The sequence below is a fragment of the Fistularia commersonii genome, chromosome 33 (assembly GCF_037954325.1).
Source record: "Fistularia commersonii isolate RoL2024-O1a breed Wild chromosome 33, RoL_Fcom_v1.0, whole genome shotgun sequence".
Classification (NCBI taxonomy): domain Eukaryota; kingdom Metazoa; phylum Chordata; class Actinopteri; order Syngnathiformes; family Fistulariidae; genus Fistularia; species Fistularia commersonii.
Window position 1 is genome coordinate 7594773 of NC_141316.1, and position 22054 is coordinate 7616826.

The window sequence follows — 22054 nt, forward strand, 5'->3', positions numbered from 1 at the left end:
GAGGGAGAACATTAATCAGGGCCGGGGAACGTCGGGGAGAGTCCGCCTCGCACCGAAACGCTGGCCGCTGAGAGCGGTCGTTATGCACACACTCATTACAACAAATCCTCACCCTGAGAAGCTCCTCTGGCAGGTCTCCTCCTTCGTTGATGCCTCTATTCATTGAGATAAAGCGCTCGACGGGCGGCTTGTCTCTGACGTTGGGGTTGTGCAGGCTGGTGTTCAGCATGATGATGGCGAACGACAGCACGTAGCAGGTGTCTGAGAAGCACGGTAACCGGGGTCACGCGACGGAAAACTGGACGTTTCTCGCTCACATCTGACCGACATTCGTTCGCAAGGCGCCTCCAGATGTAGCCGGACAGAGTTTAGGCCTCTTCTTTTTTTTTTTTTTTTTTCATTTGTTTGTTCTCTATCCAAATAGTGATTGCATCTGACAAGCCGATCTGAGCGGAGCTCACAGATTATCCAGCCATCGCGCACGTGCAGAATTATTCATACCGGCCGAAAGCGCGATCAAAGAGAGCGCGTTTACTATCATAGACCGTCATCGTATTGGACGCGTCCATACGCAGAGCGCCGAAGGCCTCCCGCTTCCTGTTTTGTCATCCGATTATAGTGACCGATCACGTTTGAGCCATGCGTGCAGGTAAAAGGGCTAAAAGCTGGAATCTGTGGGCCGAAACACAAGCTCAGCAATCTTCGGCTGTGCTCTTAGATAAAAAATTGAACTCCGGCTCAGTTTTCTGCGTCCGAAATTGCAAGTCAGGGCAAAAAAAAAACAAAAAAAAAACAGACAGACGAGAGAGGAGGGATGACACGCAACGCCGCGTCCGCTCCCAGAGGCTAATTGCCATCAGACAGATAGCCGACGGGTTCCGAGACTGACCTATTTCTAAAAAGGGGGAAGCTGAATCACTCGTATATTCAAAGTCTGCATGAGATCTCTGCTCTCCAGAGAACCATGTCGTACACAAAGGTTGCGCGAAAAGAGAGTAAATTATTTAGAGTCGCATGTTGTTGTGCCTCTGTTTATGGCGAAGCTGGATATCACTCAGCCAGGTTGTGTCTTTTTGAATAATGGATGCTCTCTGTTTGTTGCCAGTTGTTTATGCTGAATTCGCCCGCCGCCGGGATCTGTCATTACTGTAATCTGGGTAATCCTTATTGAGCCTTACTTACAGTAACTATTACGGCTTAATGATTGAAATGCATTAAAAAAAAACAAAAACCAGGCCATCACTTAGCGCATCCAGTCAGAGACCCTCGGGGACAACGCCATCGATTTTTCCAAAATATTGGATTATGTTAATGCGGGCGACCTGACCTGTGGACTGGAAGACCCCCGGGTTGCACTGGCAGTACCGCGAAGCAAATGCCTCCATCATTCGATCGATCTTCTGAGCTTCACCTGGCAAACGGAAACTCCACAGGAACTGCCTAGGACAGGGAAGGAAGGGGAGGACGGGTTTATTTATCACCCCGGGATTTATCTGAATTTCGTGGAAATCGTGCCGCTGACCTTAACGCTTGGACAAGGTTGAGGTCGGCGAATTCGTGCAGCTCCACGAAAGCCTGGAGCACCTTGATATTGAAGTCATCTCTGGTGCAGAGAGAAAGAAACAAAAAAAGAGAGAAAATTAGATTTGAGATCTGTTCTTCCTTTAGCGCCCCCCACCTTTCCTACAAAAACAAGGATGGGGTGGAGAAAACCACCGTGAACGGGGAAAACAGGTGGGGACGACCGGCTCCCCACCATGAACGTATTTTCCAGCCTCTCCGCATTCCTGTCATGTTCGTGAACTTATTCATACCGGACGCCGAGCATCGCCGGTCTGGAAGCAATTTAAACAGCTGGCCGGCGCTAAGCAACCCCCCTCCCGCCAGGGGGAACAACAACGTGTTGGAGTGATGAGAAATAGTTTAAACAAACCCACGCAAGCCGGTTTTTATCAGAGCTATCTTTGGCTTTCCGACCCTTTTTTTTTTTTTTTTTTTTTTGACGGCACGTCAACAGCTGTTCTCAAGCTGCATCACAACACCTCTGATCCCGTCTCCTGTCCCCCAGATCTGGGATTCTGATCCTCTATTGTGTATTGTTCCATGAAACCGCTGTTTTTCTTGTGGAAATCAACTTTAACAAAGAAAGAACCGCCGACTGCAACAACATTCTTTCCCGAGTTGGACGATGATTTGTTTTCCTTCGGCTTGCCCGTATCTCCGGGCCCGCCGTTTGTTTACGACGGTACTGAACCACTTACGTCTCCGTGCCCGACCTTCCTGACTTTTCAGGGTCACGCAGAAGTTAAGCGCCACCGGTCTTTGCAAAAAGAAGAACGAGAAGGGAGGATTTTTTTCCCGACTTGATGCTATTTGACAAACGGCGTATAAAAAAAAAACGCGCCGTCGCTTTACTTCTGCTCCTCTGCATCGTCTCAATAAGCTCTACTTTCCATGTGTCTCCCTGGCTTGTTCTCATGCCGCCCCCTCCTCCGTCTTCTCCCCTCTCCACTCAGCGTGTAATGATAGGTTCCTGCGCCTTGCATAAGCTCAATTAGTGATAATTACGGAGTGTGAACCCTCAGCTTGTGTTTAGAGTGATTTCCGCTGGGTAGGTGGCCTCTTTGATGATCCAGCGCGAATAAAGCCTGTTGCCAACAAGAGGAGTCCCAAGAGTCCCCCTTCGTAACCATAACCTCATTCAGAGTGTGTATACGTGTGTGTGTGTGTGTGTGTGTGTGTTGCTGTTCTGACTACACTTCATCTCTCCATCTCTGCTCTATCAGCGGGGAGTTTGATGCAGACTGCGGTGGATGTGATTTCCTGCCTGGATTAGGGCGCAGACGGAGGGTCAGCCGGAGCAACCCGGGATTTAATGCAATTCTTATTTCAAAATGCCTGTTGTCTTTTTGAAAAAAAAATACAGTGGTTGCAGTGGCTGCACACACACACACACACACACACACACACACACACACACAGACACACACACACACACACACACACACGTGGAGATTCAAAGCGACTTTTTTTAATCTAATCCCCAATTTTTCACATTTTTTTTCCTCAGGATATTAATCCATTCATTCATTCATTCATTCATTCACTATCTGGTTAACCCGCTCCATAGCAGGGCTAAGCTACAAATATTCAGCCATTCACTCATTCACACGTCGTATACAGACACAAAAAACAGTTGCCAACTCACTACACGTTATATAGACGTAAAACTATTCACTCATTCATCCATGCATCATAGATATACAACCATTCACGTGTCATCCACAGAAATACTATTCATCCAGTCATTCACACACTCATTCAAACACACGTCATATAAAAACATAACCATTCACTCATTCATTCACTTGCCATAGAGAGGCACACTGTGCAACTATTCATTCAGTCATTCACACATTATATACACATATACAACTGTTCACTCATTCATTCATACATCGTATAAAAACACACCGCCATTCATTCATTCAGGATTCATAAAGAGAAACACAACCATTCACACATCAAGTAGACATACAACTGCTCACTCATTCATTCACACATCATATAAAAACAAAATCATTCATTCACTCATTCATTCACACATCATATAAAAACAAAATCATTCATTCACTCATTCATTCACAAGTCAAGAAGACGTACAACCATTCACTCATTCATGCACGTGCCATACAGAGGCGTGCTGTTCAACTATTCATTCTGTCATTCACACACCATATAAAAACACAACCATTCATTCACTCATTCATTCATACGTCAAATAAAAACACAACCATTCACTAATTCATGCACGTGCCATACAGAGGCACTCTGTGCAACTATTCATTCTGTCATTCATACGTCATAGAGAGACATACAACGGTTCACTCATTCATTCACGTCATATAAAACATACAACTATTTATTCATACATTCAGACACACAGCCATTCACTCATTCTGTCATGCTTCAAATAGAGACATGCAACCATTCATTCATTCACCTGGCATAGAGGGAAACACAACAATTCACTCATTCATTCATGCATCATATAAAGACGTAGCACCTCTGTGGCTCCTGACCTTGCAGGTGTGTGCAGAGGGTTAGCTTCTTGAAACCAGATCCAAGGATAGATTTCATATCCGTATTTTCTTTTTTATGCACCAAATGCAATTAAACTCAATCTGGTTCATTAACAAGGTGTGACGCTTCGGTCTGAACAGCACAAACAGCCGGAGCTACAGCCAATACATGGACAATATATCTGCTTGCTAAGAACAACACTAAGTCACGTGACACTACGAGCCTGTATGAGCTGTTCACCCTCAAGACTAGTTTTCTTTCTTTAATTGTATTTTATGTTGTTTACCTTGTGTGTGTGTGTGTGTGTGTGTGTGTGTAAGTTATCAGCTGAGAAGGGGAGAAGTTTTACAGAGGAGGTATTAAGAAGGAAACTCAAGTGTTCCTGCCAGAAATCTACACACACACACACACACACACACACGCACACACACACACACACACACACACACACACACACATATTCAGCAGTCTCCTGTATATTGAAGTGTTTTTCTGCAGGATAACAGAAACACAACTGAGGAAATTGGTAGATTTGGCATTTTCCAATATTTGTGGCAGTAATCCTGCCTCACTGTCTTCACTGCAATGAAGTAACTTCGCATTTGTTGGGTTTTTTGTTTTTAACACAGTTCCGGTTATAATCTGTGTCAATAGAATATACAATAAAAGCGATTTGTTCCAGCGATTTGTTCCCCAATGAAAGGCGAACACTGGACAACACAATAACTCACAGGAATTAAATCTTGGCTTCGCTGTTAGAGATTTTCAGTTCTAGAAGTTCTAGAAGGAAGGATTATGTATGCATTAAAAAAAATATGGACAGCCTTTATGTTTTTTCCCCGCCCTCTCCTGCTGAGCCGGTAAGTCGGGCTTGGAGAACTCAAGTTTAAGGGGACAACTTGGGGAAAACCAAGCTGTTATGTAGGTCTCTATGTGACGTGTAAATGAATGAGTGAATGACTGTGTGAGAGTGAATGAATGGTTGGATGCGGTGGCGTGCAGTCAGGGGAGGCAGGAGAAGCAGTGCCTCACTTGCCGATCTTGTAGAGACAGAAATGTAAAATGAAAAAAAGAATTAAATGGTTATATCGATCAGTGATTTACACTATAAAGGTATTTTTCATTTCACTTCCCCAGTTTCAGATTGCTTTTTTATTCAAAATTTACTGTTAAATACTGAGAAGAGAGCGATGAGGCAACGGACTGTTGCGCCTCAGCGTAGACTGTGCAATGACAGCTGACTGCTGGCATGCTCTACATCGCACGTCTCTCTGCATGTTGCTATTAAAATGTCTAAACACTTTAATTTGAACCACATTTCCAATGTGGAGATTTTTTTTGTCAACAGCTGTATGTGCGTTACAAGTTCATTGTGCTGAATGATCAAAAAAAAAGGCTGCAAAGATCCACTAAGTGAGGCACGCAGTTCTCCTGCCTCATGGTAGGGGGCACTCGTGATTCCAGGGATTCTTTTTCTACTTCAGAATAAGTGACAGCAAGCTGGAGTTATAATAACTTAATAACATAACATAATAACTTCTTTTTTTTTTAAATTAAATTGGCTTTTTTATGTGCTACAGTTTGTATATGTGAAGAAAGCTGATTTAAAACATAACCCTTTAACTACTGCCAACCAAATGGTAAATAAGCTACTCTGTAGGGTTCTTATATTTGGTTGTGTGTCTCTATATGTCCTCTGAATGAGAGAATGAATGGTTGTATGTTTTTATCAGGTGTGAATGACAGAGTGAATAGATGTTTCGCTCTATATGAGGCGTGAATGAGAGGGTGAACGGTTGTACGTCAAAGTGCAGGATAAGCAATATAGACAACGAATGAATGAATATTCGAACGGCGACAACTCCTCTTTCCGAGCAAAGCGATCCAATCCCCCCTTCAGGTAACACCACTCCGCTCCTCTCCCATCTCAGCATCGGTGGGCCGGACCGAGATGTGAGATGTTCGGTAGATGTTTTATTGCCGGCGCGCCCGGGCTGCCTCAGAGATTCATGGCGTGGCGAGGGGTTGGGTCAATCATATATTCAATCAATAAATCCAGCCCATAATTTTATCTCCGAATCACACAGGCAAAATAAATCACATGTTAGAAGGACGTCCACCCTCAGCCTGATAGATGGTGCTGGCAGACGTACCTCTCACCCAGATAGTCTCCAATGACCGTCTTATTCAGACCTTCCCCTTTGTAGAGGAACTGGGCGATGTCTTCGGGCGTCTGCTGCAGGAGGTCGTTCTCCAGTAGGAACTGAATTCCCTGGTGAGGAGGAGGAGGAGGAGAAAACAGGATGCTGTTCATCTCACGCAGTATTTTACAGATTTTTTTCCCATTTGTGAGAACAGATGAGCGGAGAGGGCGTTATTCCCAAGCCCCCGGAGGCCGTGGCGCTTTATTCCTGAGAAAAATGAAGCTATTACAGCATCGAAAACTTAAAAATACCAGACAATACCTTTTTGGGATCCATGTTGAATTTCTTCCTGCCCATTGCGATCTGTTTGTTTCTCTGGGATGTTTTACTGGAACACACAAACATGGAGATGTTGTTCATCTCCTCGGAACAAAACCTTTGTCAGATATCTAAAGGTGCGGCTATTTATAGTCGCATTTCAAATGACTTCCCCTCACATCTGTTCTAATCATTATGTGTGGTTGTGTGTGTGTGTGTGTGTGTGTGTGTGTTTGTGTAAGACAGGATTATTCTAAATTATTCAGAAGCACACCTAAATTACATTTTCACAACAGCGAGTTTAATACCTTGTCCATTCCGCTCTTTGAGCAAAATGAGATGTGCCAAAATAAACAAATAAATCAATAAATGTATATATCATGACCTTCTTAAAATAATAATAAATAATAATGTCATCTTGAGGGCAAAATTATTATTTTTTATTTATTTTTTTGCTAATTTGATCTTTTTTTTCTGAAAAACTTAAAAAAAATTACTGTGGAGATTATTTTAAGACAGCGATTCTACAGACAAGTCACACAAGGATCTAAACACCGCAATGTGAGTTCACCGCAATGTGAGAAAATGTGAAGTTGGTCTGTAATTCAGCTGCGGTTCCAGTATTAATCATTTTTAAAAAGTGCTGCAGTGACTATTCTGTCATATATTACCTTACGATGTGACTCACAGTAAAATCAACAACAATCTTATTTTCTCATTTCTGTTTTAATCCAATTTTTCCTCCTTTTGTACCGAAAAAAATGCATCTCTGAAAAAGAATTACCACATTTTCGTGGAATAATAAACAGCCAGGTTCAGGGATAAAAAAATAAAATAAAAAACAACATAAAAGAAAAGACATCTCATAAAATGATTAATCGAATAATAAAGAGCTTTGTCAGCTACGCACCTCTCTCCAACACAGGTCAGCTGCTCGATCTCCGTCATGACCTCGGCGATCTCAAACTTCAACCTCTGAGAGACAAAACGCCCGGCGTGTCAGACGGGCATTAAGAAAAGCATTTGATCATGAAGCTCAGAGCTAACAAGGCGGCGGAAAGTGAATCTCTTGCGAGCAAATTGGCAGTAAAATACAGAAGCTCGGTTCCCAATTTGCATCACTCCCGGCATGCAAATTGCAGATGGTTCAGCGGAAAAAGAACAAAGGTTGGGAGTTGATTTCAGAAAGAGGAAGCGGCACGGCTTGTTCCGAAAAGACCAGCTTTTTTTTCCGCGTATCTCAGATATCTATTAGAGAAACACACGCACCTCGATGTCGTCGAGCAGCTCTCTTTTCCGCCGTCGGATGTTGGACAGCTCATCCCTCTCGTCCGAGGACAGGTCCTCAGGAACTGCAACGCATGATGGAAAAACCACAGCTGACCTTATGCTCTCATTTGTAAACAGTTGGCCTCACATCCTGCATTCGGCTTTCACGACCCGATTCCGCCCCTCCGCTCTTCCGCACCGGAGAAAAAGCGCAGATCAAAGGGGGACCGGGGGGAAATGCGAGGATTTGGCAATCGCATCAACGTCGGGAGGACTGAATGGCTCCGCCGCCGCCGCCGCCGCCGCCGCCGCTTCGTCTGTTTCTCTTCATCTGGAGTAACACGTTTCAAGATCCCGCTTGTTCGGCCTTAATTAACTCGAAAAACGCAAGAAGGCGAAAAGGGGTCTTAATTAATCCACAAGAAAGTGACTCGGCCCTCGTTTCTCCATTCGGCCCCGGAGGGATAATTCTATTAATAAAACCAATCCAGATTAAGTCCAGATTAAGTTCTTACAAATGAATGAGATTTTATAATTTTGCAGCAGCTCGGGGGCCAACGTGAGCGAACCTTCAAGCGTGGAGTTTCTGACCGTCGTCCCTCTCGGTTTATCGGTTTTCAGCATTTTAGAGACGCGCCGAGTAGAAAAATCACCGGTTGTTTTCCCTCTTTCTTTGAGAAAAATATCATCCCTTTGCTCAGGGGGTGGAGGAAGATCGTGCCAACGTGTATTCGGGGAAGCCTCCGTGTGGCGATGTTCACCGCACCGCACTTATGTAATCCCAAAGCACGGCGGTGAGGACGAGGGATTTCCTCCGCGGGACGTGTTTTTCCCGTTTCGGTTGTACGACAGCTCTCGTCCCTCCTGCTGCGAATGCAAAACGGCTCGAAGAATGAAAACGGAGATGTTAATTAAGCGCGTTCCTCACCACCTCGCGGCGCTTATTCGACACCGAGGATGTTAAAAGACGTTATTTCTGTTCTTTCCTTTAACTCAAAGTAGGTTTTTTTCTTCCTTTCTGTCCTGCACGCAAGTAGGAGTCGGAGGCGTCTGTCGATCAGCGCGGCGCTTCTCACCATGGCAACTTGGAGGAGTTGCGTTTTTAAAGGTTCACAATCAAAGTGATAGTCTGACGACTTATAAAAGTTACGTTTTGTGGTGTTTTCGCAAACACGCAAGAGTCGACCGATAAGGCCCGAGCCACGGGCCCTTCACCTCGGCTTCTCAACAGACCCCGCTAAGATGCTTGCAGAATTTGATAAATCTTTTTTTTTTTTCCACCACTGTGATGTCAAAAGGCGCAAAATGATTTTCTGCCTTTTTTTTTTTTTCCAAGCTGGCGGTTGCAGCGGCACGGCGCCATAAAAAGAGGGAAGCTGTGGCTGCGAGATGAAAGCAAAGGGATGCAAACCAGGGAAGGGAAAAGGGGGAGGGGGGGTCGGCTTACGCGCCGGCGTCATCCCATTAAAATAGAAGATGTGATACAGAAGAAACGCAATGTTTGTGATGTCATAGCTCATTTGTGTACCCCCCCGACCCCAACCCCGTTTTTAATTTCTAATTTCCAATATCAAGGTCCGAGTCAACCGAGCTCTTTGTTGTTGAAACAAGGAAAAGTGATTGATACGTCTGATGATTTAATGTGTTGTATGTGGGGAAACGCCCCGCATCCACTGGTAGATTAGATTTTTCCTGTTGACCGTACAGTCCAACCAGACATGCTGAAACATCTATTAGCCATTCAGACCCAATATTAAATGAGAGGCAAGGAAACAAAATCAACAAAGAAAAAAAAAAAAAAAACACACCCTATATACAGCGTAGATGTTCGGAGCCTCCTATCAGTTTTTGTTTGGTTGCGCCTGTTTCCTCGAGCCCGAGGCCGTACATTAGCCGATGGCGACGTGCATGATTACCATCTGAGTTCATTACAAATCTAATGAAGAGCGAACGTGCTCTCCTGTAACTAAAGTCTGCCGTCATCCCGGTATTTTCCATTATCCTCTAATCCAGACCCTCTTAAGGGATCGTAGGTCTTTCAAAACCCCCGTCTGATATAATGGAGGACTGTAACATCAGTAGTAACGTCTTTTCCTCTGTGAATAATCTCGTTTAGTGCTGCATGGGGGGATACCGAGGGCTCCTCTTCACCAATTACAATATTAACACACTTCCCTCCGTGACCTCCTAGGACTCATTCTGCAAATGAGTAGAGTGTCTCCACCGAGCGGAGAGGGAGGCGAGACACCGGCCTCTGCGCCCCCAATGCTGCTTGAATGATAATCTAGCAAAAACAATCAGTGGGCGTCAACGCTCCGATAAACCCGAGACCCCGACTCGGTGGAGTTCAGTCCGGGCGCCGAGCTCAGCCGGCGTGTGAGCGCCTCGGCCGAATTCGCAAAAAAAAAACAAAAAAAAAAAACGCTCGACTTACGAGGCATCCCGGGGTTGCAATTTTAAGGAAATCCATCGCATGTGAACGTGGAAATCCACTGTATCAGGCGTCGGGTTGAGAAGGTCCAAAGGCTTTGCAATCCAACATGTGCCCTACAGAACAAGAGGCTCGAGTAATTTCCCCCTAAAAACAAATCCCTCGAAATCTACTTTTAGGAGTAAATCCCCTGCTGCTCTTCACACCCAAAACTAACAACAGCCCCCAGCCACCCACTCCGACCGCAAGCTTTAATGGCGTTGAGATGAATACGGCGATGCTTTGATACGCATAAACCTGCACAAGTCAACAATCTCTAGCTTGCGCTGTTTATTTTGGTCACATATCTTGACATGGTCAAGCCATTTTTTCGGAGAATTCGCGATTCAACAGCCGCCCGAACAGCAGCGGCGGCAAGGTTACTTAGGAGTGGAAATCCCACACTCACTTAACGCTGGCGGCGTTCCTAGTTTTCACCAGCTCGTGTGAGCGCGAGAGGATTTATCCAGATCCGCTGGCGTTAAACTAGCGACATTAACCGTGTCTCTTAAAGTGCTTTAGAAAAACAGTGAGTCCTGATACCGGCTAGACGGGACACATGCACAGAAACGGGAAAGCAGGAGCAAACTTCCTCTGGCTCTGGCCTCTAATCTGAAACCCACCGCCCCCAATTCCTCTAACTGTAGATGACGACAGTACAGCAGACACACACACACACACACACACACACACAGAGGCATGTGAAGCGATGTGCACATGAGCACGTGAACACCGAGGCCAGCTGGCACTAATCCCACACACTCGCCTCCCCCGCCGCTCTTTAAGTCCAGTATGAGTCTGTTAGAGCGGATGTTGGATGCACAGCAGCATATATGCAGATGTTGCAGCTGCGCGGCCGCCGTCTGCCTTTAACCTACTTCGACCGGTTGAACCGCAGCCACGCCGTTTGCGTGCTGGCAGCTGGCCATTCGGGGGGAATACTCAGCGTCAGCGAAAGGTACAACTGGTGACACGGGTCATTCCTACATTTATATTTAAAAGCGATATGCCGAGCAGAAGCTGAGAGTTGAAGCTATTCTCCAAAATTCAACCGAAAGTAATGGTAAATGCACAAGACCGATTATCTTACGATGCCATTTTCTTCCCCCCTGCCCCCGTGATTGCAAAACTCCAATGAGCTTCCTTGCAGGTGAGGGAATCAAATTTTCACCTCCTGGGGCGCTACCAGTGAAAAATGGTAATCACGGTCTGTGGTTTTATAACGCCCTGTAATAGAGAAGGCGATATTTGAAAACGCGTTATCGAGGATCGCGAGACATCAACCCCCGAATAATGGTTGGTAATTTTACGGGTAGCGGGCAAGAAAAAGACAAGTTATTCAAACAGTTATAAAACAATAAAATGGACTAATAAGGAATAATCAATATTACGCTGGTGTTCGTCTGACAAAGCACACATTTGTGTACAATTGCACTTGTATAATCGTACAATCCGGTGCTTCTCTTCACGTGAGATGAAAGATCTGGGTAGCCTGCTTCTGGTTTTGGTAACATCTTCGGGGGGGGTCACCGGTTGAGTCTGGAGCTCGGGAGCGAGGGGAGGGGGCCGGCGCTGATTGCGCTGCTTAATCTGCCGAATTTAGGAAGGGACCTCCTGCTGTTAGTGCATTTGTTCGAGTGTGTTGTTGCATGGGGGGTGGTCTGCATGATGCGATCTTTATAGGAGACATCTGCTCGGCATCAGCTCTGTCAATATCCCTGCCTAGGCTGGCAGGCCGGGGCCATCAAAACACGATGGTTTGATCAACCAGTCAATGATGTGCGCGGATGACGCTCTGATGACTCACCTCAACTGATCTCAGGTGATCCTCAACATCACTGAGATGCAGTAAAAGTATCCATGTTGATTTATTTCCCTTTCACTCTGTCAAGAGGCGAAGTTTGGTCAAATTTCGGCTGAAAATCGCTAAATACCACAATGTCTTATTGAGTCAATCTCCATCAAGCAGAAGGAGAATGAAAGACATTTGTGCAAGAAAGTTCCCAAAAATGAATAGATAAAAAAGAAAAAAAAAAAACATTCTTATGTTTGTATTGTTATGTGATTCTCAACCGTGGCGGCGCTTTCTGGGCAGCTTGGAATATTTCGTAGACGTTTCTGTCGAGTGAGATTCAAAATATCCAAACTTAGCTAGCAGCTGAAAACAAAGTTAATTCAAATTTTAAAAATATCTTTCCTTAAAGATTTTGTCTCTGTATCATCCAGTTTTGTTAAATACGTGCTCTGTTCGCTACTGAATTTATCAGCCGCGGCTACAGCTAATATCCGTAAATCGCTAAACAGGAGATACTAGCATGCTAAAGTAAACTTGCGACTGGGGGGGAAAAATAAATATGTGTTTCAATTCAGGACACATGTTAAGTGTTTACAAGATAAACGGCCAGCTGCGGTGGTGGTTAAAACAATTCTGACAAGTTTGGACACACATAACCTCACAAGTTGAATTTGGGGGTGCAGTGATGGTTAGCATCAGCACTTTGGGGATGCTAGCATGCTAACTTAACAAGCAGACAGCGACACCGACTTCCCTGGTTGTAAATTTCCCTTTTCGCAGAGTCAAACTCAGCGCTCAGACGCCGGTCGCGGGAAAGAAAAAAAAAAAGTACGCGGATGTGACATTTTGGAAAGGCGACAGCATAATCCCAGGATGCGGCAAACGAGGAAGGAAAGCATGGAAACATTTTGAAAGGTGTCACTTATTTGAAGGGCCTCTTCCTGACACACACCTCGGTATCTTCCTGCAGGCGCCGCACCGCTAACAGGAAGCACATTCGTCCAACTGATAACACACACGCCGATTACATATGAATATTTGGGTCAATTTTAATGTCACTATGATATCCTTTAAAGTCTCTTTAATGATTGAAAGCAAAAATAAGAAAGAAAATCAATTTTTTAAAGTCTGTTGGACAATATTAGCATGCATCACCGTATTAGCTTAGGACCTGAATATCATGTATGAAAACGAAATAAGTTGAGTACATCTTTTCTGTGTTTCTAGGTCAACCATCGCTGATTTCGGGGTAAGTTCTAGGTCATTTTTAGTGAATTTCTTGGGGATTTACAGAGAATTTCTTGCCGGATTTGAGGTAAATTCTCACTCACAATGAAAGCATTGATCGATAGCAAACAGAAAGTACCTTTCAGATCACCGCAGATGGATTCTGTTAAATCTGGACCTGTGTGCCGGCCGCATCAAAAGCCATTTCATTAAAGGAAACTCACTAAATCGAAAGGAAAATACACACTTGATCATAAAGTGCAGGAAATGAAATGAACGAGGGCCAGGACATTTTATGAAGGTGAGAACGAGCGGGGCGTTTGCGCCGCCAAGAAACACACCGGATCCCCCCCCGATCGCGCCCTCCCTCCCCGTCCTGTCTGTATGGTCAGCTGGAACCCTGTTTTCTCTCTACTCTCCCTGCACCGAAACCTTGGGCGGATTACTCCGACGCAGTACATCTCTGCCTCCTTAATGCCTGTCTGTGTTCCTCCCCAACTCCCGCTTATTTAATTTGCGTCGCCTTTTTGTCTTCCATCTGCTCCGTGTCTACCGCTTAAAGAGCCTCCCTTCCCGTTGGCTCGGGGAGGCGATTCCAAGAAAGCCTACCTCTGGTCACAACAGCAGAAATGCCGCTTTACTAACAAAAACAGCTATAAAGTCTTGTCTGACACACACACACACACACTCACTGGCACTACCATGGTGATGGTAACATGTCGACAAGCCTTCCCGTCCCTCTCCTAATCAGGTCCATATGTAGGCTTCTCTCTCAGCGCCGAAATGTTACAAGCTCAGGCTCATCCCCTCGGGTTTGGCCATTTGCTATAATGCACTTTATGTTTAATCTGCTAATGTCGCCCTACAAACCCCCGTAATCTTGGCAGTAAAAATGGATTCTTCTCTTCGAAAAGCCCCCTTGAGCCATTAAACACCATCACCAGGCTGGCACACGAGGCGATCGCTGTCATTGGTTAAAAAAAAAACAAAAAAAAAAAACAAGATTTTCGCATCGTCCCTGTCAACATAGGAATTTGTATTTTGACTGAACCTTTGCACACATTCATTTTTAGCTACTCGGTCACTGGAGGTGGTGAATTGAATATGACTCATTGCTTTCATCGCAAAGGGGAAAGTCTTTCCGCTTTCAGAATGATTAAGAGCTCGACCCGCACTTGAATGTAGCTCGACTGACAAGATTTATTATTTTCGTGAGTTATGAGGAGCCGTTCCCGATTCCTTGACCACTCGTGGCCTCGTCTTCATCTACTTATGATTGTTTTCAAACGATTAGATGTGCTTCGCACGCTTGTGAACCAAATGATAATTAGCTTTCATATCACAGAAGACCGGGAAAAATAGGTATTATAATTTCAAAATACGTTTTTTCCATTTCATCTGTGGAAAGATACTCGAAATAATTGCACTGCTGGCGGGTCCCGGCATAAAGGCAGACGGACGTCGCAATTCAGATATGGAGAAATGTGGCATTTTTTTTCACTGAAACCATAGAAAAGGGATGAAGGGACTTTTACTGGGTTGTCAGCGGTGAATCGTGAAGTTTGCATTATCTATTCCGCTAATCCCGCTTTTGGGTTTGTGGGGATGCCGGATCATACGGTGATGCATATTTTCAGACTGTGGGAGGAAACCGGAGAACCTGGAGGAAACCCACACAGACACCGGGAGAACTTAAGAGACTCGAACCAAGGACCTTCTCCGTCATGCTGGCCTTGCCATGATAGATTTGAACATTTTCTGGTCGAAAGCTTTCTCACATAGTCAGATATAATGTCCTGTCAGACAAGAAAACATCCAGGGAAATTGCACAAAAAAGGCAACGTGACACCTAATGTTTTCCGATAGGAATCTGAAACGTCACGATTCTGGTATTTATTCCTTACATTATTTGAAAAGAAAACAATTGAACCCCAGCAGATTGTAAATTAAACCTGGTACACTGAGCGGCCCCCTGACCATTCCAAGAATTAGCCATTGATCAAATACCTTGTTTCGACCGTAATTAATTACACCTATGAGTGGGTCGAATGTTCAGCTCTGCAGCAAATCATCATGGCAACAGGCATGCAGATCCAGAGAAGGGAGCGCATGATTGACTTGTATTTTTCTGCCATTTAGCTCTTCAGCCTGTCCTTTTAAATGCACGCTTCAGATGGTGAGCTACCGCTACCGAGCAGCCACCGTCTAGCCCAAGTGACTGTCTAATGTCCTCCCACGCATTCGCCCTACAGCCACAACAAAGGCTGTACCCCGACCGCATCAACTTCCCCCTTCTTAGCAACTAATCCCCCTCAGACGCGGGGCTAAATGCCAACTAATCACACATACAGTGATTCAGGTGCTCCAAAAGCCACCTCAGGTCGGGTTTCGAGCCTGCCGGGAACAATAACGCGAAGTTGGACGTCCATGATGTTTGGGGATTGAGAGGAAAAAAAATGGTCAGAGGAAAGGAAAGGCGGGCATTTAGGATGCTGCACAATAGCGTTATACGCACCATTAAAAAGCTCCTCCAGACAAAACAGCAGCGCTGAAGCCGGAGAGAGGCTACGCATTGAGATAACGGCAGAGTCTGACGTGACGCTTTTCCCGTTCAACTTTTCCCACGGTCAGACAGAGAGGCAGGCACGGTCGGACACAGTGATTCACCACACCGACTCTGGAAAAATGGCTTATGAACCCTATGTGGATCGCAGATGCCACTAATCTGACACATATCTGCAGCTCGACCGCAATAAAATCTTGCACGCTTTGCCTTGAACCTTCGGCGATCACGGACTTTTCTGTACGCTCTGCACCAGGAGGAATATATCTGATGTTTGGCTGATGTTTCGCCGTTTTTTAAAGAAAAGACAAATGTTACGATCCCCTTGCCTCCATCCAGCTGATTGTTAAGCTTCCCTACAAATATCTGTAGCCGTGGTCTTTCCACTCCTCCGTCCAGCCGTACAACGTTGCTAAAAAAAGACACGAGTAATAAAAGCACATTTCTTGTCTTATCATCCATTTGGAGGCCCGGCTGTCTCGGCTCCGCCGCACGTAAACCGAGCATGTAAGCATGTGATTAGCGAACGCGGTAAACGCGTACTAATGAATCCCCGTCACCCAGATGATAAACGTTGGCACAGTTTGACTCCATGTCTTGTCTGGAGGAGGTTCATTTACTGCATATCAGCACCAGGTTACCCTGGTACGTCATCCATTGTTCGGTAGGTTCGGACACCGACCCAGAATGTCTCGTGTTGCATTTCACCTGTTATTTGAATATGTTAAAACAGCAACTCAGAGGAAAAAAAGGCCCTTTTTTTGTGCAAACACAACACCGCGAGCTTATCGTTGGCCACGCAATAAGCTCACGGTGTCAGGAAGCAGTGACTTATTGCACATTTATGTAGATACTAAGCAACGTTTGCATCCATTTAAAGGAGAATATACGCTCTCCATAGGCTGGGTATGAGTTGAATATTTACAATTTTAATCCAACTAGCTGATCCAGTATTGGTCAGTTTGCTTATCCCCTGTAGGGGTGCTAACATGCTAAACTAGGACTGCTATTAACTTTGCAGTCTCAGAAAAAAAAGGGGCCTCAACCCATTTGGCTTTACAAACAAAACATCATGTACACATGCAGATATTGAGACGCATGTGAAATTCACTTTTGCAAGGATATCGACGGCGCGGGTCGCCGTCTTACCCCAGTCGGGGCCTCCCGGACGATCCGTATGGTGGCCGGTAACCCCGCTCGCCCAGACGTCGCCTCTCCGCCACTTTTACTTTCATGAGAGGTGGATTGCGGCAGTCTTAGCACTTGAGCCGTCGGCTAATCCCGGAGTGGCTCATCGCATGTGTTTGCTCTTTTCTCTTTTTACTCGCAGCTTTGCACGTACGTGCTACACTTTGTATTTGCGGAGAGGAAAAGTGCGTCTGCGGCACACATATGTGGATAAAGTACGCATTTGTTGGCAGTGATGCATAATAGCACTTCACAGCTAGAGCACAGATGGAGGCTCTCAGCTGAGAGGTCCTGAGAAAATACCCTGACACTGTGTGTTTCATCTGGTTTTATATTCTGGAGGAAAATATAAAAACCTGGAAGACCAGAAGATGGTGTTTTTTTTTGGTTTTTTTTTCAAGCTGGCAAAGTTGCAGATGAAGGTCAACCCCGATTTCGACCGCCGCTGGAGACAAATTTAGCACCAAGTGTGCGCGTCTGCGATAGCGGCCCGTAAAGGTGTGCATGCGAACAATGTTAAGTGAAGTGTGCGCCGCTGACAGCGTGACCGTGTGAATGAGGGAGCGAGAGCTGAGCTCTTAATTAGTTTAACATTTATGGTAAGTTATCTGAATTATTCATCCCGCGCATAGTGCCGCACATATTCATCCCCAGACGAATTTTTCCAGTCCAATTACTAATAACGTGTCTCCGATGCTTTAGGTTAAACTGCACGGTCAATAGCAAGTAATGATGGAACATCTCTTTAAGGCTTTCTAAAAGTTGACTTTTAGCCCGAGTGGATTTCATTGATTGTCCAAAACAAGAGGAGGGGCGGCAAAAGCACAAAGACTCCCCGAGGAGTCGCCTGTAAACCCCTTTACGCGCAAGAAGAATTAAGGTTAATGAAATGAGTCAAAGTGGGTCATTCCAACTTCCATTTTAATATACAGGGCAAAGCCCGGTTTGGGTAGATCCACGCGGCTACTTCCTGCCGAGCTGTTAACCGACAAACTCTTATCGTGCAGCCGCGTGTTTACGCCACGCTGCCTTGGAGGCCCTCGTGCGTGGGGCAGTTTGGATTATCTGCTCTAAGGCGTACTGCCTGTTATTGTTTCAGCACCAACACAAACCGTGGTATCAGATACAAGGACAGGAGGCAGGAAGGGGGGGGGGACTCAAGGCCGGGGCCGCCGCGTAATCCACAATCTGGGTTAGACGTGCCGTTTGAAAAACTCTCTCCGTTCGTTCATTTTCACTTCCGTTATTCCGTCTCCTTCATCGTGGGTGTAGGTGATCATCATATGACCACCGTGTCTCTCCGAAGCCACGTGTCCCCAAAGTGATTTTCTCTGTCACGCCGCCATATCTATAATAACTTGCAGCTCCCCTAATAATGCCTGGCTGGCAGATGAGCCGAGGTATCGATGCATTCCATCTCACTCCTGCTTTTCTCTCACACACTTGTTTTTTTTTTTTTTTTCCTCCTCGGTCCCACGGATGGCTGCCAGTCAGTTATCTTATCAATCCCCCCCAAGCAGTTTGCAGACTTCAAATGGGAGATAGCGAGTGGGGGGGTGGGAGGGGGGGACTTCAAAAGCTTCACATCAGACAGATGGAGAAGGTGCAGCGGTGAAGGAGGGAGAACATGTTTCTCCTCCGGTGAAGGAGAGGAATGGTCAGAGGAGGAGAGGAGGAGATGGAGTGACTCACAAGCTCCTGCATCATTGCAATGTTGTCCTCTCCTGCAAGCCGTGCACAACAAACCCCGGGCGCAAGCCGGCACCTCACGCACGCGTCCGTGCACCGACGGAAGGGGAGGAAGACGGAAGCCGTACCGTGATTGTCTTCATCCATGTTGACCGCGGCGGGAACCCGCGAAGGTGTGTCCGGCCGGGAGGGCGAGGCGTTCGGCCGGGGGTCTGCTGGATCCTCGGGCCCGGCTGACGGACGGGTGGATGGATGGAGCTCGGAGGTCTGGAGAGGGGGATGACAGAGGAGGAGGGAAGAGAGGGGGAGCGACGGAAGCAGCAGAAGGGACGAGGAGGTCCTCAGCGGAGGAGATCTTCGGGAGAAGGTGCGCTGCTGCGGCGAGGAGAAGCTTCTCCTCTCTGCTCCATCCTCGGCTGCTCGGGCTGCCTCCGCCGGAGCCCAGACCAGACCCGTGCGTGCACGTCACGGAGCTCCGCCCCTCCCTGAGTGTGCGTGCACGACACGCGCACGCGGATAGATGCACATGCATCGGCGGGGACCCACGAAAATACACGCTCACGCACATGCACGGGTTTTGGACACGTATGCGTTCGGCGTTGATGCACAAAAATACACGCTCAAGATTGCGTTCATTCACACACACACACATACACACACACACACACACGTTTTCATGTGTTATTGCCCGGTGAAGTTCTCATTATGAATGTAGCTTGGTGTATTTTTTTTGTCACTTTGTTTTGAATGCTTATTTTATTTTGTTTTGTTTTATTTGATTTACATTTCCTTAATATTTTATGTGATAATCACAGAACTATTGTCCAACCCCAGAGAAATTAGACCTTTCATCCAGTTTACAGGTAGCTGATGGCTAATCTTTTTTTTTCTTAATCATATAGTCTCTAAGTCTTTGAAATAATCCAAGAAATGAATCACAGAGTCCAAACCAGATACGGGTACCGCGCTGTAAATGTGTTCATCGCTTCTGTAAAAGTGTGTTTTGCACTTGACGAGCTGCACATCTCTATGTCGGCCTCCATCTTGGCTCTCCAGTCGCTGCATTCGTGCACACGATCACCAAATTACCTCCCTGACCTCACGCGTGTTTTCCGCGCCGGCGCGGGAACGACGACGTCGTCGCAAGCCAACGTTAAACCGAATCCTTCCTTGAACTCCCGATGAGTCATGGGAGAACATGAACGGGAAGCATGGCGGCCACGCCAGCGGGGTGGGGGTGGGGAGGTGGAGGGACGGACGGAGGGCGGGCTAGTGGCCGCCACGACGTGTGGCCCGAGATCCAGGAAGGGAGGGACACCGAGGACTCATTGTACCGGAGACAATTGAGGAAAGTTACAGAAAGGGAAATGATGCGATGGTCGCGACCTCCGTCGCCCTGGCTGTGTTATGAAATCCAACATCATCGGAGTCATTTCGGGTTCGAGCCGAAGGGTTTGACGCCCAGCAACCGTGACGCATCCATTGTTCGCGGACCCCGATCAAATCCAGCGCCCCCCTCCAAAACACTCGGGCTGTGGTTCCCCCCTCTTGAGATGGCGGCATATCTCGGTAATCCTGGCTATCAGAAGCTCTGATCTGAGAATATCCTGTCCCGTTCGGAGTCCGAAGTTCATCATCTGCTATTTTTAGAGCCGACTTTCCTGTTCCCCAGCGGATAATGTAACAAAGTGCACGAAACTGTATTTTAAGACCTTATAAACAACAGGGCGAATAAAGTCTGGTTTTGCCATCATCTACACATTCATTTGGTTGTGTAACACAAGGACCAGGATGCTTGGACTCTAGAAAGGGCATGTTTCTCCCTTGTTGACATTTCTGATGCTGCTGGTTTTGTTCTGCAAAACTGCAAGACTCGACGCACAACAGCACACCTCCGACAAACGGGATCGATCATATTTTTTTATCTCGGGCGTCCATTTCCGTCCGGCTCGGACAGGAACCCCGGTCTCGTGAACGCCGTGCCGTCGTCTAATTCTGTCCACTTGACGCTCCCTTAAACAAGGACGTAAGCCAGAGACTTTTTAGGGGGTCCCGTTTGATGCGCCCAAGGCACCGGTGAGTCTGATTCCCTCATTCTGGTCTGTCTTATGCTGGGCTTACACCTTACCATTTTCTCAGCCGTAGACTTAAAACTGAAAGTCAGAGGGAAATTTAACCAAGAGTCTTACTAGAGTTGCAGCGCGCTCCCGTCATCTCGGTCGTAAAGCGTAAGGTTGTAATCTTACAGTTTTAGAGCAGTCGTAGATCGGTCTTTTTCCCAGGCTTATGACAATACGACATTGTCGCAAGTCTTTTCAGTCTTTACGGTGATGAGCTCCGACAAAAGCGGAAAAAGGAAACCTGAATTGTATTTTTTGGAGCCGTGGGCAGAACAGTCCACCTTGTACTCCGACGTATGGATGACGGAGAAAGAAAAGCGTTAGCAGAGGTCCTGCAAATATCTGCTGAAACTATTGCATGGTGGGAAAAAACTGCCGAAATAATCTAGTTTTAGCTTTCCGAGAGTCTTCCAGAGGCGATAGATGTTGGAGCCACAGTCTTTGCAAAATCGCAGTCTCGGCTGAGGCTTCACATTGCAAAAACTAGCCTTTCGATGCGAGCCGGTGTGAGATGATAGTTTTACTTTTCCAAAAGTCTTTAGACGTACGGGTGGTTTTACTCATTTTACAATCCAGTTTTTACTCACCCGCTCAGCCCTCATGAAGCCGCATCCCGGCTTCAGCATCCAGCAGCTTTGAAACAGCATCACAATTAGCGTCTTGGGAGTTTGTGTCAAGTCTGAGTGTTGTCACAGCGGCTAAAACCACCATCTGTTTAATTACTTCCTTTGTTCAGATGATGACGTCCGGTGTATTCACGTAAGAAGCGACAAGTCTGGGTTCACATTTTTAATTTTTTTGTCATTAGCCGGTCGATCGCAGGGCCGCCGCGTGAAGACACACAACCGTTCACATGTGGGGAAACTCGGGGTCCCCAATGAACCCCCTGAATGTTTTTGGGCGGTGGGAGGAAACCGGAGAGCCCGGAGGAAGCCCACGGCGACTCCAGAGGAACGTGGAGACGCCGCGCAGACATGGAATCCAACCAGGGACCTTCTTGTGAGAAGCGCTAACCACTGCGCAGCTACTCTATAGCTCAATATATTACATGGAATATGTTTATAGCTATTTTGTCTTGATTCGGTCATTTTTCTTTTCTCTATAAAGTTAAAATACAGCTTCCTGCCTCTGCTCACACCTCTCCAGAGACTAATAATCCCCTAATATATTAACCTGCATTGAAAGATG

The 22054-nt window shown here is 46.3% G+C and overlaps 1 protein-coding gene across 1 annotated transcript in view; it reads right to left on the minus strand.

The window, feature by feature from the left end:
* Positions 1-19197, minus strand: part of LOC147214861 (cytohesin-3-like) — a 32186-nt gene extending 12989 nt beyond the window's left edge. Inside the window, exons 1-8 of the mRNA XM_086140312.1 lie at positions 18875-19197; positions 7815-7897; positions 7456-7520; positions 6549-6615; positions 6237-6355; positions 1523-1603; positions 1328-1440; positions 113-261 (exon numbers count right to left, since the gene is read on the minus strand). Coding sequence (XP_085996438.1) covers positions 113-261; positions 1328-1440; positions 1523-1603; positions 6237-6355; positions 6549-6615; positions 7456-7520; positions 7815-7897; positions 18875-18893 — 696 coding nt within the window. The 5' untranslated portion in view covers positions 18894-19197. The remainder of the gene's footprint in view (positions 1-112; positions 262-1327; positions 1441-1522; positions 1604-6236; positions 6356-6548; positions 6616-7455; positions 7521-7814; positions 7898-18874) is intronic.
* Positions 19198-22054: the final 2857 nt, after the last annotated feature.